General features: G+C 37.0%; 1 protein-coding gene across 1 annotated transcript in view; it reads left to right on the top strand.

Moving 5' to 3' along the window:
* The window catches only part of HDGFL3 (HDGF like 3), a 45,528-nt gene that overhangs the window by 15,421 nt on the left and 13,067 nt on the right, over nucleotides 1-17,040 (top strand). Inside the window, exons 2-4 of the mRNA XM_021714472.1 lie at nucleotides 9,498-9,574; nucleotides 15,969-16,107; nucleotides 16,439-16,597. Of these exons, the coding sequence (XP_021570147.1) occupies nucleotides 9,498-9,574; nucleotides 15,969-16,107; nucleotides 16,439-16,597 (375 nt within the window). The remainder of the gene's footprint in view (nucleotides 1-9,497; nucleotides 9,575-15,968; nucleotides 16,108-16,438; nucleotides 16,598-17,040) is intronic.

The following is a 17,040-nucleotide window of genomic DNA, read 5'->3' as shown; positions in this document are numbered from 1 at the left end:
TTTTGTCTATTCTGTTCTTTTGTGGTTCCATACAAATTATGGGATTGTTTTTTCTATGAACTTTCATAGTTTCCAACATTCCTCCTGTTATTGATTTCTAGTTTTATACCATTGTCAGAAAAGATACTTGATATAATTTTGATTTTTAAAAATTTGTTAAGGCACTTTTAGTGATCTGACATTGTCTATTCTGGAGAGTGGTCCACATGCTATTCAGAAAAATGTGTATTCTGCAGCTGTTGTGTGATATGTTTTCTAAGTATCTATTTGGTTTATTTGGTTAGAGAAGTTTCACTCTGATGTTTCTTAGTTTACTTTTTGTCTGGATGATCTGTCCATTGCTGAAAGTAGGATGTTGAAGTCTACTGCTGTTTTTTATTTTAATCACAGTCCACCTCTCCCTTTAGGTCTATTGATATTTGTTTTATATACTTAAGTGTTAAATGTGTGTGTGTGTGTGTGTGTGTGTGTGTGTGTGTGTGTGTGTGTTTACAATTGTCTTATCCTCTTGCTATTTACAATTGTCTTATCCTTTTGCTGTATTGACCCTGTTATCATTATATAATGACCTTCTGTAATTGTTTTTACTGGACTTCACTTAAAGTCTTTTATTTTCTAAGGTTCTTACAGTTTGAGGTTTTACATTTAGATCAGTGCCTGAAAACCAATTCCTGATCAAAACCCAAAGTGCCCAGGCCATAAGAGATAAGATAGACAAGTGGGACCTCATTAAACTGACAAGCTTCTGCAAAGCCAAAGAAACTATCAAGAAAGTAGGGAGACAGCCCACGGACTGGGAAAAAATATTTGCCAACTCCATGTCTGACAAAGGTCTAACATCAAGGATCTACAAGGAACTCAAACGTGCTGAAAAGAAAAAAACAAACAGCCCCATTACAAAGTGGGCTAAAGATAAGAATAGACAGTTCTCAAAAGAAGACATACAAGCAGCCAACAGATCGTGAAAACATGTTCAGCCTCACTAGTCATCAAGGAGATTCAAATTAAAACTACACTGAGATGCCACCTAACTCCAGTCAGAATGACCATCATCAATAACAAAAAATAACAGACCCTGGAGAAGATATGGCAAAAAGGGAACTCTTCTACACTATTGGTGGGAGTGTAAACTAGTACAGCCTCTGTGGAAATCAGTGTGGCGATTCTTAAAACTCCTAGAAATTGACCTTCCATATGATCCCGCAATCCCCCTACTGGGAATATACCCGGAAGAACTCTGGTCACTCAATGAAAAAGATACCTGCACACGTATGTTTATCACAGCGTTGTTCTTAATAGCAAGAACATGGAACCAACCATGCTGCCCATCAAAAGAGGATTGAATTTAAAAACTTGGTATATATATACAATGGAATATTACGCAGCCATAAAGAAGAACAAACTCATGAACTTCGCAGCAACATGGATGGAATTAGAGCTTACAATACTGAGTGATCTCTCACAGAAACAAAGAGCTGAGTATCACATGTTCTCCCTCATAAGTGGACCTTGAACAACTACCGTATTACTGTAGGAAAGGAATTGAAAGTAGCGGGAAACCATGGGGAGGGGGGTGGGGGGGATATCTGGGATTGATGGTAGTCAATATCCACCTCAGGAAGAGGCGGCACACCTCATCAATAAGGGTACTTGCACAATGTAACCTCGGTGGTTTATTTCATTTTCATGGCTTCTTGTTGATGACATCTCTGTAACTGCACTCCCGGTCTCTTCAATAGCTTGGAGTAAGGGCCTGGGGTGTCACTGTATATTTGTATACCTAACCCTGAATTGTACCCCACAATTTCAAAATAAAAATTAAAAGAGGGAAAAAATGGGCAGAATGTATGAATATACACTTCTCAGAAGAAGACATGTAAGCAGCCAATAGATACATGAAAAAATGCTCCGCCTCACTAGTCATCAAAGAAATGCAAATTACAACCACACTGAGAGACCACTTAACTCTAGTCAGGTTGGCCATCATCAATAACTCAAAAAACAACAGATGCTGTAGAGGATGTGAGGAAAAGGGAACACTTTTACATTGTTGGTGGGAATGTTAACTAGTACAACCACTGTGGAAAACGCAGTTTCAAAAAAATCTGAAAATTGACCTTCTATACGATCCAGCAGTCTCCCTTTTGGGAATATACCCAGAGGAACTCAAACCACTCTATAATAAAGATACCTGTACACGCATGTTTATTGCAGCATTATTCACAATGGCAAAAACATGGAATCAACCATGCTTTCTATCACAAGAGGACCATGTAAAGAAAATGTGGTAAATTTACATGGTGGAATATTATGCAGCCATAAAAAAAGCAAAATTAAGAACCTCGCAGCAACTTGGATGAAATTAGAGTTTATAATACTCAGTGATTTTTCACGGAAACAAAGATCTAAGTACCACATGTACTCACTCCTAAGTGGACCTTAAACATTTATCATAATACCATAAGAAAGGGATTGGGAATAGTGGGACACTGCCAGGGGAGGGGGGCACATAACTCCAATAAGGGTACCTACACTTTGCCTGTATGATGACCACATTTGTACCTAACTCTCATTTGTGCCCCACATTTAAAATATTTTAAAATAAAATAATTAAAATAAATAATTAAATGAGAAAAAGTCTATTTTATCTAATGTAAATATAGCTACTTCTGTTTGTTGGTTTCCATTTGCATGAAATATCTTTTCTCACTTCTTCACTTTCAGTTTGTACATGCCTTTATAGATGAAAGTGGGTTTCTAGTAGTCAGTATATAGTTGAGTTTTTAAAAAATTCATTCAGCTACTCTATTTTTTTAAGTAGATAATTTAATCCATTTACATTTGATGCTATTATTGATAGGTAAGGGTTTACTACTGCCATTTTGTTACTTGCTTTCTGGTTATTTGTGGATCTATTTTTCTTCTCTTACTGTCTTCCTTTGTGGTTAAGTGATTTTCTCTACAGCATGTTTTGATTCCATGCGGTTTATTTTTTACTTTAGCACATGTTTTTGCTTTGTGGCTACCATGAAGCTTACAAAAAAATAACTCACAGTTATAACAGGTTATTTTCAACTGATAATGGCTTAATTTTGATCACAAAGAAATGTAACAAAAACAAATTCTGCACTTTACTATTTTCCCATTTTGTCTTTTGATGTTTCAGTGTACATTTTTTAATATTGTGAATCTCTTAACTATTTGTCTTAATAATAATTTTGTCTTTTAGTCTTCAGACTTGATATAAATGATTTGCTTACCCCAATTATAGTATTAAAATATTCTGAATTTTTGTTTCCCTTCTTTTACCAGTGAGTTTAATATTTTCAGATTTTTTTTTTTAGTTGGAATCTCACTCCCTCGCCCAGGTTAGTGCAGTGGCCATCCCAGTGTCAACCTACTGGGCTCAGACGATCCTTCCACCTCATCCTTTCAAGTAGCCAGAACTACAGGTGCACACTACCACACCCAGCTAATTTTTTTGTGTTTATTATAGAGATGAGGTCTTGCCAAGTTGCCTGGGCTGGTCTCAAACCCCTCAGGCTCAGGTAATCCACTTGCCTGAGCCTACCAAAGTGCTGGGATTGTAGGCTGAGCCACTGTACCCAGCCTCAGATTTTTTTTGTTGTGTTATTGTTCGTTTCTTTCAGATTGAAGAAACCCTTTTAGCATTTCTTGTAAGATGGGAATCTGATGTTGATGAATTCCCTCAACTTTTGCCCAGGAAAGTCTTTATCTCTCCTTGTTTGAAAGAGAGCTTTCCTGGGTATGGTATTCTTGGTTGGCAGTTTTTTCCCTCAGCGTCCTAAATGTTGCATGTCACTGTCTCCTAGCCTGCAGGACTTCTGCTGAGAAATCTACTGACAACCTTATTGGGACTTCCTTAAATGTGATGTGTTTCTTTTCTCTTCCTGCTTTGATTATTCTTTCTTTGTCTTTGATTTTTGCTAATTTGAGTATGGTGTGCCTTGGGGATTTCTCTTTAGACTGAATTTGATCGGTGACCTCTGTGCTTCCTATATCTGGATGATATCTTTCTCCAAACTTTTTCAGGCATTATTTTCCTTAAATATGCTTTCTAGGCCTTTTTTTCTTTTGTCTACTGTGGGAATTTTAATTATGCAGAGGTTAGTTCAATTGATTTCATCCCATAATTCTTGTAGGCCTTCTTTGCTCTTTCTGATTCTCTTTTTACTCCTCTGATTGGGTAACTTTATATGTTCTGTTTTGTAGCTTACTAATTTTTATATCTGTTTGATCAAGTCTGCTGTTAAAACTTCCTAATGTGTTTTTCAGTTCAGTTTTTGTTTATTTGTAGGGTTTTTAAAAATTGTTTATATTTCTTTGTCAAGTTTTTAATTTTGTTCCTAGATTGTTTCTGAAATTTCATTTAGTTTTCTATTTGTATTTTCTTGTGGTTCCTTGAACTTAAGAGGATGATTCTGAATTCTCAGTCTAACGTTTCATAGGTCTTCAATATTTATTTGTTCATTGCTGGAGTTTTGCTGGTTTCTTTTTATGGTTTTTTATTTCCCTGAGCTTTCACAATCCTACATTTTTTTATAACTTGTAACCATTGATATAACATACTTATTCTAGTTTTCTTTTTTATGCTTTTTTATTTTAGTTTTTTTATATAAAAGATGGGGGCTATAATTCAAGTTTAGGTATACAAATGTTCATTATGCAGGTACCCACTGTTATGAGGTGTGCCCCCCCTTCCCCTGGCAGAGTCCCACTACTGCCAATCCCGTATCCCTCCCCCTCAACCCTGACAGTTTCCCACTACTGACAGTCTTTTTCTTATAGTATTACGATAATTGTTCAAGGTTCACTTATGAGTGAGAACATGTGATACTCAGTTCGTTGTTTCTGTGATAGATCACTCAGTATTATAGACTCTAAGTCCATACAGGTTGCTGTGAAGTTCATGATTTTTGTCCTTCTTTATGGCTATATAATATTCTATCATGTATGTATACCACATTTTTTATCCAGTCAGTAATCTTGCATCTTTATGTTGATGCCTATATATTTGAGAAGATAGCCACCTCTTCCCGTTAGTACAGATGTTCTTTGGTGGTATTAGACTTTTACTACTTAGTATTAGAACTTAAATACTGGCCTGTTGTTTCTTCATGTTCTAGAGAGGACTTATAGTGAGAACTGGAACAAAAACACTGCAAGAAAACTAACTCATTACCCTGAAGTTGTGTCCCAGTCTGGGAAAAACTTACAGTGAACACTAATTTATATGGTGCTCTGGAACTAAATTGCTACCTCTCTGTTGTTTTCCAGTCTAGCGAAGAGTTAAGTAGGCACCAGAACTTAATCATGACCTTTTAGTTGTTTCTGGTCTGGGGGAAGGCACCATGCAAGTACCTGGGCTCTATGGAAAATCCAGATTGGGATTCAGTCCTTCCCACAAACTATGCCCAGTATGGCACCAGCCAGTCTTTTTAATGTGGCATCTCCACTGATTGGAGCACAAAGTAGCTGCCAAGATCCATGTGCTCATCACTGCAATCAGTGTCCCACTCTTTGTCCCCAGTTCATCCCAAGTGGTTCAGCCCTCCTAGCATTCTCAGTGGTTCCTGTGGGATAGGACTGAAGTGGGCTTCCTATGAAGATTTCAAGACCTGTGGGGAGATCAACATCTACCTCCAAGTTCTCTTGCTTCACCTCAGAAGTCATGGTTCTAGGGAAATTATCGTTGAATGGTGTTGTGCCAGCTTGAAGGAGGGGATAGCACAGTCTGAAATGACTTTTTCTCTTACTGGTCATGCCTTCTCTTAATTCTTTGGACCCAGGTCGTTTCTTTGCTTCTCCCTCAAGTTTTGGTGAATTCAGGGTGGTATTTTTTTCTTTGAATAGCTTCTAACTGTATTTTTCTGTGTCACGGTGATACTGGGGGGTCTTCTGTTCTACCATCTTGCCGAAGTCATTCCCTATGCTCATTTTTACTATAGAATATAGATACTGATGCAGAGTTCTGAGTTGAGAGGGATTTTTCTTTCAACACTTTAAAGATGTCATTATATTTCCTTCTGGTCTTCATTATTTCTGATGAGCAGTCAGTGTAAGTTTTACAATTGTTTCTTTATAAGTAATCTTTCTTTCTCTTTCTTTTTTTGTTTTAACTGTTTTACAAGTTTCTCTTTATCTTCTTGGTTTTTCAGCAGTTTGTGATGTGCATAGGTGTGGTTTTCTTTACATTTATTCTGCTTGAGATTTACTGATCTTTGGCATGTAAGTCAATGTTTTTCATCATATTTGGGGAATTTTGAATATTATTTATTCAAATGTATTTTCTGCTTTATTCCCTCCTCTCCTTTGGGTACTCTACTATTACATATATGCTAGATTATTTTTTAGTGTTCCACAAGTTCTTGAAGCTCTGTTTACATTTTATCAATCTTTTTACTCTGTATTCTTCAAATTGGATAATTTCTAGCATCTTCAGGCTCATGACTCATTCTTCAATAAAATTTTCAGTTTCCATACAAACTTCCCATATGGTTCCTTTTGTCTTTTCTTTTCTTTCTCCCTCCCCCCCTTTTCTTAGTTGAAGTCTCACTCTGGCGCCCAGGCTAGAGTACAGTGTACAGTGGCACATCACAGCTCATCACAGTCTCGACCTCCTGGGCTCAGGCAGTCCTTCTGCTTCAGCGCTCCCAAGTAGCTGGAACTACAGGCACATCTAGCTTTTTTTTTTTTTTTTTTAAGAGATGAGATCTTGCTATGTCTCTTAGGCTGGACTGAAACTCCTAGGCTCAAGCAGTTTTCCCACCTCAGCCTCCCAAAGTGCTGGGGTTATAGGTATCAGCCACCATGTCCTGCTGTTTCTTTTTTATTGTTTCTTACTCTACCCAGATTCCCTATTTGTCTACTCATTAAGTCCACATAGAACTTTAAAGTCTTTGCTAAATTCAACACCTGCATCATCTTAGGGTCTGTTTCTCTTAACTGCTTATTCTCTTCATTATAGGTCACATTTTTCCTCTTGCTTTTTTGTCTAGTAATTTTATTATGTATTGGACATTACTGATGATCAGTTATCAGAACTCTGGATTTCAAAAATCTTTTCTGATGTGTAATTTTTGTTATAGTAGGCAGCTCAATTGTTGACTAATAGCCTTGATATTCTATAATTAAGTTTTACACTTTTTTAGGGGAAATCTACAGAAAGCCCAAGGTATTTCTCAAGCTCAACTAATTTATTGGAACTCAACCTCAAAAATCTCCCCTGCAGATCTCATCAGGGCCTGTTACTATACTTTGGAAGAATGTAGAGTAGGTCTCAATCTACACCTTACTCTTAAGACAAAACTTACCAATGTCTCCGCTAGAACCCTGAGGTGTTAAGAAGGTGATTAAAAATTTCTCTACTCTAGGTGGACTTCCAAAGTCCTCTGAATTCATTGATTTCTAATACTCTGTTCTGTTCTCATTTCCATAACAACTGCTCTTTAGTATGCCTCCTAAAAGTCTGCTCAGCTCTTGATCAAAAACTCAAAAGGTCAACCTGGGTAACATAGTGAGACCTCATCTCTACAAAAGAATAATAATTAGTAAAAACTGGGCTCGGTGGCTCAGCCTGTAATCCCGCGCCTTTGGGAGGCTGAGGTGAGTGGATTGCCTAAGCCCGCAGGTTCGAGACCCGCCTGGGCAGGCGAGACTTCATCTCTACAATAAATCAAAAAAAAAAATTAGCCGGGCATGGTAGCGTGTGCCTGTAATTCCGGCTACTTGGAAGGCTGAGGTGGAAGGATCGCCGGAGCCCAGCAGGTGAGGCTGCGGTGGCCGGGAGCGGCCACTGCACTCCAGTCTGGGCGACAGAGTGAGACTCCAACTCAAAAAAAAAAAGAAATACAAGAAATTTTATGTTTACAGAATGGCAATTTTAATCTCATAAGGACATAAATTTGTTTTCTTGCAAGTTAAAATTATGACAACAAAAGGGAAATTTGAAAGAGAAAAGAGAAAATTTTTCTCTCTTAATACCACTGACCTCACACTTATATAGTTATATTTTTCATATTCCCTTCCAGTCCCTGTCTGTTAAACTATATATATATGAACTATATATATATATAATTATATATATATATATAATTATAATCATAGTGTACATAAAGTGGTTCTTTCTTAACATTATGTCACAAAACTCCATAATGACATATTTTTGAATCAATGAAATTTTATCATTATGAAAGCAAAGATTAATTAAGAATTGCTGTGTGCCAGGATTGTGCTAGATAGTAGGGATAGATTTTTTTAATAAGACATGACTCCAACATTCAAGAATTTTGTAGTATGATGAAGGAGAATAAGTTGAAAATAGAATAGTTCTAGGCAAAAGTGCAACAGTAAAAGCATAGACAGAGTTTAGCAGTTACATTAGTGAAACAGGCAGCTTTACATGGCCAATCTGATATTCTAAGGAATTTGGACCTTTATCCTATAAGAGATTCTCAACCTCAGCTGTAAATAAAAATAGGTAGATCTGAGAAAGGGCTGGAATGGATATATATGTATGTATGTGTATATAGATATATTTTCTTGTTTGTTTGTTTAGAAACAGGATCTTGCTCTGCTCCCAGGCTGGAGTACAGTGATACAACCTTAGCTTACTATAACCTTAAACTCCTCAGGTCAAGCAATCCTCCCATTTTAGCTTACCAAATATTCTACAGACATGTCTCAACATGCTTGGCTAAGTATTTTTTATTTTCATTTTTGTACAGATGGGGGTCTCACTATGTTCTGGGGCTGGTCTCAAACTCCTGGCCTCAAGCGATCATCCCACCCTGGCTTCCCAAAATGCTGTGATTATGTATATGAACCACCACACCCAGACCGTCTTTATTTTTTTAAAGCTCCAGAAGTGATTGAGATACACAGCTAGGAATGTTGTAAGCAATGAGAAGTTTTAGAAGGATTTGAAGGAAGGAAGTAGCATAACCAGAAGTGCATTTTAAACATGAATTTTACTTTAAATTGGTGGGAAGAGAAACTTGTAGTCCAGGCAATAGATGATGTCTTTTAGTGACTGATAATATTTCATCAAGTTAATTTTTCATAATTCTATCTTATAACATTTGTGTTTCTAGAAAGGTATGCATATATTCACTGTGACCCGCCTATCTTGGTCTCCCAAAGTGCTGGGATTACTGTATAGCCATTTTTGGTTTTTGTTGTTGTTATTCTTTTGAATTGTTCACTAGGATAGATTCCCAGGAGTAATTATCTTGGGTCCAAGAAAATAAGTAGTTTTAATTTTGGCTCCTGCTTATGAATTATCATAATGGTTATACTCAATTCACAGGGTTTGGTCCATGTGGTGAACGAAATATGACCTTTAGAATCATTTTGTAAGATTTGAGAAAAAGAAAAACTACAAGGATTTTGGTTAATTTTTTTCAGGGTTAGCAATCAGAACAATATTTACATTGTGTATATAGTAACTACTTAATAACTAAATTTATCTTTAATAGATTGATGAACTCCCAGAGGGAGCTGTGAAGCCTCCAGCAAACAAGTATCCTATCTTCTTTTTTGGCACCCATGAAACGTAAGTTAGCCAAAAGAGTTTCAATAGTTCTAACTTGACTTTTCTAGAGTACATTGTTTGTAGACGATCTGTAACATCTTCTGTATTGTTAAAATCATTATAATCAATTATATACAATTACCAAGCTTAGTAATTTATTTTTTCTTAATGTAAATTTTTTTATCAATGAAGTCTTTATGACTAAAAGCACATCTTTGCTTTTGAATGTCATTTCTGTTTTTGCTTAAACATTGGTTGTCATCAATCTCCTATGATCACTTTTAATTCCTAGGGTGGTTTCTTTACTACTCCTAGTAATTTCTTTTGTAGCACTTGTATATTTCCCTTCTAGAGAAATTTTCTTCGTTCATATTTCGCAGAAAAAAGTTATTTTCTCTCAAGTTCTTTCACCCTATTGGATCTTGAAGGAAGTATACCATCATTTAAAATTTTTAACTGTATTGATTAGGGCACAGGCTAATTTGTTGTAGTAAAGGAACCTAAAAATACAGTGTCTCAAATAATATAGTTTATTTCTTTTTAAAAAAAATAATCCAGAGGTAGGCAGGTAGAGTAGACTACTCTGCTCTAGGGACCCTGTCTTGTTGTTCTGTCATTCATTAGCATGTTCCTTTTTCTACCTTTTTTTTTTTTTTTTTGAATTGGAGTCTTACCCTGTTGCCCAGGTTGGAGTGCAGTTGCATGCTCATGGCTACTGCTGCCTCAACCTGCTGGGCTCATGTAATCTTTTCGCCTGTCTTCCAAGTAGCTGGAACTACAGGTGCACGTTACCACACCCAGCTAATTTTTTTGATTTATTGTAGAGACAAGGTTTTGCCAAGTTGCCCAGGCTGGTCTCAAACCCCTGGGCTCAGGCAGTCCTCTCGCCTCAGCCTCCCAAGTGCTGAGATTACAGGCTTGAGCCACCACGCCCAGCCTGTCTGTTTATTAAAACAGGAAAACCAGCTCAGCAGCACATGTGCATCTTCCAGGCAGAGTGATGGAAGAAAGAGAAGAGGTGAAAAGCAAGTCATTACTTATAAGGAAATGTCAAAGAAGTTGCATACAGTAAGTCCTCACCTAACAGTTGACAGATTTCTGAAAACCTATCTATCTTCGAATAATACCCTTTTCGTTCAGCATCATTTTGCGTAAAATCACAATTTTGAAAAACCTATCAATGACATTGAATTTTGAAAAACCTATCAATGACTTTATATCATTTATACTTGCATTCATTCCAGTGGCAAGAATTTGGTTGTGTTGCCACATCTAGCTACAAGCTGGGAAACATAGCTTCTAGCTGGGCAACTCCGTACCCTGCTTTAAAAATTGAAAAGAATAAGCTGTTAATGGGAGAAAAAAGAGAATGGATACTGAGGGATAATTGGCAATCTTTGACAGCCTAAGAATGTATATGGTTATTTAAACAAGGAAACAAATGGAACAGAAATTGCAGATGTGGGGAAAAGCTAAAAACTATCACAAAATACAACTTCAGGGTCATTACTTGTATTCATTTGGATGTTAGTAGAGTCCAGCATGAACACTTTATTAGTTTGCTATCTCTTCCACTCTGACATCTTCATTCTTGTCTTGAAGGAGAGCTAGGAGAGGGCTCTCAAACACGTTTCTTTCTTCATGTGAGAAATAGTTGTGTCTCTTTCAAGATGTTCATTTTATTTTGTTTGTATTATTTTTATGTAATAGACAGTGTGGACTATGCAATGACTATCATGATTTCCTCCTTAGGGAGGTTGCTAGTAAGCTTAGAAATCAGTTTTACTGATAAGTACATAGGACTTTGTGATACGTATTTTTGTATTTTCTTCATTTCTTTCCCCATTTATATTCTCTTTTTTTTTTTTCCTCTCTTTTTTTTTTGAGTCAGAATCTCCCTCTGTCACCCAGGCTGAGGTGCAGTGACACAATCATGGCTCACTGCAGCCACAACCCCCTGGGCTTAGGCAATCCTCCTTCCTCAGCCTTCTGAATAGCTGGGATGACTGATGCATACTACCATGCTTGGCTTTTTTTTTTTTTTTTTTGTAGAGATGAGGTCTTGCTATATTACCTAGACTGGTCTCAAACTCCTGAACTCAAGCAATTCTCCCATCGTGTTTCCCAAAGTGCTGGGATCACAGGCATGAGCCACCATACCAGACCTTGTTTTGCTTTTTCTTTAGGACCTGGCTCCAAGTTGATGTGTTTTGTACTATAGTCTATAAGTGATTTTCTCTGCTGGTTTGATCATCCAGAGGCAGATTTTAATCTGAACTTCCAAAAACCTACCATACCATTGGTTCTGCTGAACTTTCACTAAGTATTGGGTGTCCCTGAACTGAAATTACACTCACCCTGGCAAGGGCTACTGTTTACCCTCTCTGTGAACATAGAGATCATGTCAGGGTTGCTTACTACTATATACACAGTGCTTAGTACAATACCTCGCCCATGGTAGATCTTTAAAAAAATAACCATTGATGAATTTAAAATAGTTAAATGAAAGAGGTGGGAAGTAAGAGAAAGAAGAGGAACTTAACAAAAAGGTTTTGTTCAGTTTAGCTAATGGAATTGGCAGGATCACAAGCAAGATCAGAATTTTCCTCAGAACATGACTTTGATGTTCTCATTATCAGGCAGATAGGTGACTGGAACCCCAAGTTCTTCTGCTCCATGTAATTCTAGTAGTTTTAGTCTCTGGACAATTTTTAAGGAAACCTTGACAAGGAAAAAAGAATGTCATCCTTAGTGCATGTAGCTTTTAGCAGTTTATCTTCTGTACTACCCTTAAAGTTTTGTAAACATATATCAGTTAACCAGTTGAGAGGAGACTTGATTTATAAAATTATCTACAATCTAGAAAAAACTGGGTTGCCAATCAAAAATAAGAACTTGGTTTGGAATCATTCATTCAGAGTTCTTCTTTCTAACAATAGCTAATATAGCCAGTTGTCCATTAAAGTTCTTCCTGGAGAATGATAGTAAAAATATCATTTATTTATAAGAAAATGTTTTCTGATCCCTGTAGCAGAAAAATATGCATCTCATATATTCAAAAGTGGGACAATATACAAATAAAGGAGACCAGAAATTATTGAATCTTTCATCAAAAAATAATAACCATTAACCCCAACTCTTGTGGCATTATTAAAGTACAAGCAAGCTCTGATTAAGCATCAGTCACTTATATGAATATCCAGCAGCTTATCCTACAGAGATTTTTCTACGCATAGAGTCAAAGGCTGGAGAAGGTCTAAAGCCATAGTATAATTCATGGCAATTTTCTCTAAAAGTGAAATTGCCATATATGTTCAGTTTATCAAGCAAAACTTTGACATTTTTTTATTAAAATGCCCAGCAGCCTAATAAACTCTTTCTGGGTTCAATGAGGTGGGATCATGCTGACTGAGCACTTGCAGGTGAAGAATAAGGAAAGGATTGGTGATTTTTTTCTTTTTTTTTTTTTTTTTTGAGTTGGAGTCTCACTCTGTCGCCCAGACTGGAGTGCAGTGGCCACTCTCGGCCACCACAGCCTTGACCTGCTGGGCTCTGGCGATCCTTCTGCCTCAGCCTTCCAAGTAGCTGGAACTACAGGCGCATGCTACCACGCCCGGCTAATTTTTTGATTTATTATAGAGCTGAGGTCTCGCCAAGTTGCCCAGGCGGGTCTCAAACCCGCAGGCTCAAGCAATTCACTCACCTCAGCCTCCCAAAGCATGGGATTACAGGCTGAACCACGGAGCCCGGCTGATTTTTTTTTTTTTTAAGAGAGTGTCACACTCTGTCACTCAGGTTGTAGTGCATTTGCATGATCATGGCTCACTGTAACCTCAAACTCCTGGGCTCAAGCAATTCTCCCACCTCATCCTCCTGAGTAGCTAGGACTATAGGCATGTTCCACCACACCTGGCTAATTTTTAAATTTTTTTTGAAGAGACGAGGTCTCGCTGTGTTTCCCAGGCTGGTCTCGAATTCCTGGCTTCAAGTGATCCTCTTGCCTTGGTCTTCCAAAACACTGGGATTACAGGTGCGAGCCACCGTACCCAGTCTAGGATTGGTGACTCTTAAACAGCTGTGGGATTAGAAATCTTCCCCAGGTGTGATTATTAACTTGAAATGTTTGATCAGCTGAACAGTGTAAGTGATCAACATGGAGGAGACCCTGTCAGAAAATGGAATTTACAAAGATCAGCAACAAACTTGTGAACCTGTTGTTTAAAAGTTTACAATATCTTCTCGTTGCTGACAATTTCCAAATTTACTCTCAAATTTAGATCTTTGAACTCCAGACTCATCTCTCCAACTGCCTATTTGATACCTTTACTTGAATATGTAGCCAAGACTTTAAACTTAACATTCAAAACTAAGCTTTTTGCCCCCCAAATCTTGTCCTCCTCCAGCATGAGCAATATAGCAAGAACTCCTCTCTACAGAAAATTTAAAAATTAGCTGGGTGTGGTGGTGCATGCATGTACCCAGTTACTTGGGAGTCTGAAGTGTAAGGATCTCCTTAGCCCAGGAGGTTGAAGCTGTGGTGAGCCATGATCATGCCTCTGCACTCCAGCCTCGGTAACAGAGTAAGACCTCAACTCAAAAAGAAAAGAAAAAAATTTTGTCCTCCCCCAAATCTTTTCATTTCAGTAAATATCAACTCCATTCTTCTTATTTCTTAGTCTAAAACCTTGGATATATCCTCAGCTCCACCTTTTTTCTCACATGCCATATCTAGCCCATCAACAAATCATCTTAGCTGTTTCTTGAGAATGAATTCAGGATCTGATCAGTTTTTACTAACCATACTGCTCACACCCCAGTCCAAGTCATCATCATTTCAGTAGCCTTCTAATTATTCCCCCTGCTTCCACCAATCCTTCAGTCTGTCTTCAGCACAGCAGCCAAAGTGATCCTATTTAAACTTTGATTATCACTTATCTTCTCAAAACCTTTAATGACCTCCAAGACCCTACAAAATTTGTGTCTCTACTCTGTTACCTTATCTCACACTGGTCTTTCTTCACTCATTTCCCTCTAACTACGCTGGCCTCTTCTGTTTTTCAGACTTCCTAGGCTATCTCCCACCTCAGAGCCTTTATACTCATTCTTCCTTCAACCTGTTCTATTCTTCCCCAGGTAACTGCATGGATTGTTCCAGTAACTTCTTTAATTCCTTACTTAGATATTCTCTTTATTTATCATTTTTATTGTCCAAACTCCCACCCCTACCATGGGAACATATGCTCCAAGAGGGCAGAGATGTTTGTCTTTTTGTTTCCTACAAAATCCTTAGCATCTCCAGAATAGTGCCTGAAACATTATAAATGTTCAATCAATACTTGTCAAATGAATAAATAAATGAAACTTAGCTTGAAATGTAAGCTTCAGGGGTGTCAGTCAAAATTTAGGCCTCTACAGTCTCATTTACCAGGTTAATAGCATAGATAATAATGCAAAAGACTCTGGTTTGAATGTTTGCATCTGTGACCCAGCCTCAGTATTTAGTCTACCTTTTTTTCTTGGCTATGATTAATTGAAGGCTTAAATTAGATAAGATTTTATCTACTTTACCACTTACTTTTTTCAACACTAATATTTTTTTTAATTTATGTAAATGATAGTTAATAAATATACTAATGTGGTACAGTAGTTCTCTGTTATCTATAGGGGATACATTCCAAGACCCCCAATGGTTACCTGAAAACTGCAGATAGTACCAAACTCTGTATATACTATGTTTTTCCATCTGATAACAGTGATAGCTACTATGTGACTAATAGGCAGGTAGCATAAACAGTGTGGATATGCTGGACAAAGGGATGATTCATATCCCAGGCAGGACAGAGTGGGAGAGAGTGAGATTTCATCACACTACTCAGAATAGCACAAGATTTAAAACTTATGAATTGTTTATTTCTGGAATTTTTCCTTTGAACATTTTAGACTGCAGTTGACCCTGGGTAACTAAAATGACAGAAAGCAAAACCACAGAAGGAGGGACTACTGTACATAGAGTTAAAATATTTTGTATTCTAGTATTTATTTCTATATATTTCTATTTTTTACTATAAATCTCACAAAATCTTTACCTATGGTAAGAATAGCATAAATAAATCTTAGTTTAAGATAATGATGTAAGTGGTCAAAGTGGACTTCTTTATTAATTCTACTTGAGTAAAAAGTCAAATCAAAGTAGCACAATCCAGTGTTGCTGGCTTGTTTGCCCAGCTATTCATTTTTTTCTGCCTTGAAGTATGTTATCTAAAACATCTTGTGATATGTGCCTAATTCAGAGGATTTGTATATACTTTATTTTTGTTTACGGTAATATGCACTGACACTTTTTTTGATACTGATACTTAAAATATCTGCATTTGAAAGTCAGCATATCAGTTCTATTTCTCATATATCTCTGCAGTGCATTTCTAGGTCCCAAAGACCTTTTTCCATATAAGGAATACAAAGACAAGTTTGGAAAGTCAAATAAGCGGAAAGGATTTAATGAAGGATTGTGGGAAATAGAAAATAACCCAGGAGTAAAGTTTACTGGATATCAGGTAATGGTTTACTTCATTGTCACTTGATATTTCTCATTTTTCTTTTTTGATTTTAGCTCTATTTTTTATAATTCTTATATATCCTTTCTACTAATAGTTACCTTGAAATCAGAATTCTTGACTCCAGTAACATTTTAGATTAAATGTAACTCTTACCAAGAAAGGTTCAAACCAAGTGGCTGCTGGAAAATTGAGTCTGACAGCCCATTATTTTGAAAATCTTAAGAGTAAACTGAACCCTTTCAAATTAAAATAGAATGGTGCTTTTTCAGTCTGTGTTCTTTGTTATTTTTTCAGAAATGTGACTGGTGACTACTTTATTATTCCATAGGCAATTCAGCAACAGAGCTCTTCAGAAACTGAGGGAGAAGGCGGAAATACTGCAGATGCAAGCAGTGAGGAAGAAGGCGATAGAGTAGAAGAAGACGGGAAAGGCAAAAGAAAGAATGAAAAAGCAGGATCAAAACGGAAAAAGTCATACACTTCAAAGGTTACTGAGAAACTTCCCTTGTTATTAATGTTCATGTGTAGTCATTAAATTTTTAGATTATTTTTCATTTATTTATTGGGCACATAGAAATATATTAGTTTCTGTAGAGTCTCTGCTTTTAGAGACTAGTATTGCAGAGGAAATAAGACAAGTAACCTTAGATATTAGAACATTTGGACTCTTGACTCTTTAGAGCTGGTTTGGCCCTAAAAATATCATCTTCTTGGTTGGCAGAGGACTGTTCTTTAGGTAATGACACATGAGTAGTTATGCCTCCTACAATCATCTTCAAGCAAGCCCTGAAGAATTAGGACTATAGGAAACAGTGCAATTCGAGACTGTGTCTATATACTATATATGTAATTACAGTCACGTGTCATTTAACCACAGGGATATGTTCTGAAAAATGCGTCATTAGGCAATTTTGTCATTGTGCAAACATC

This window comes from Carlito syrichta, unplaced genomic scaffold, assembly GCF_000164805.1.
Source record: "Carlito syrichta isolate Samal-C Ts95f unplaced genomic scaffold, Tarsius_syrichta-2.0.1 Scaffold305654, whole genome shotgun sequence".
Lineage (NCBI taxonomy): Eukaryota > Metazoa > Chordata > Mammalia > Primates > Tarsiidae > Carlito > Carlito syrichta.
This window is presented reverse-complemented; position numbering and strand designations above follow the sequence as displayed.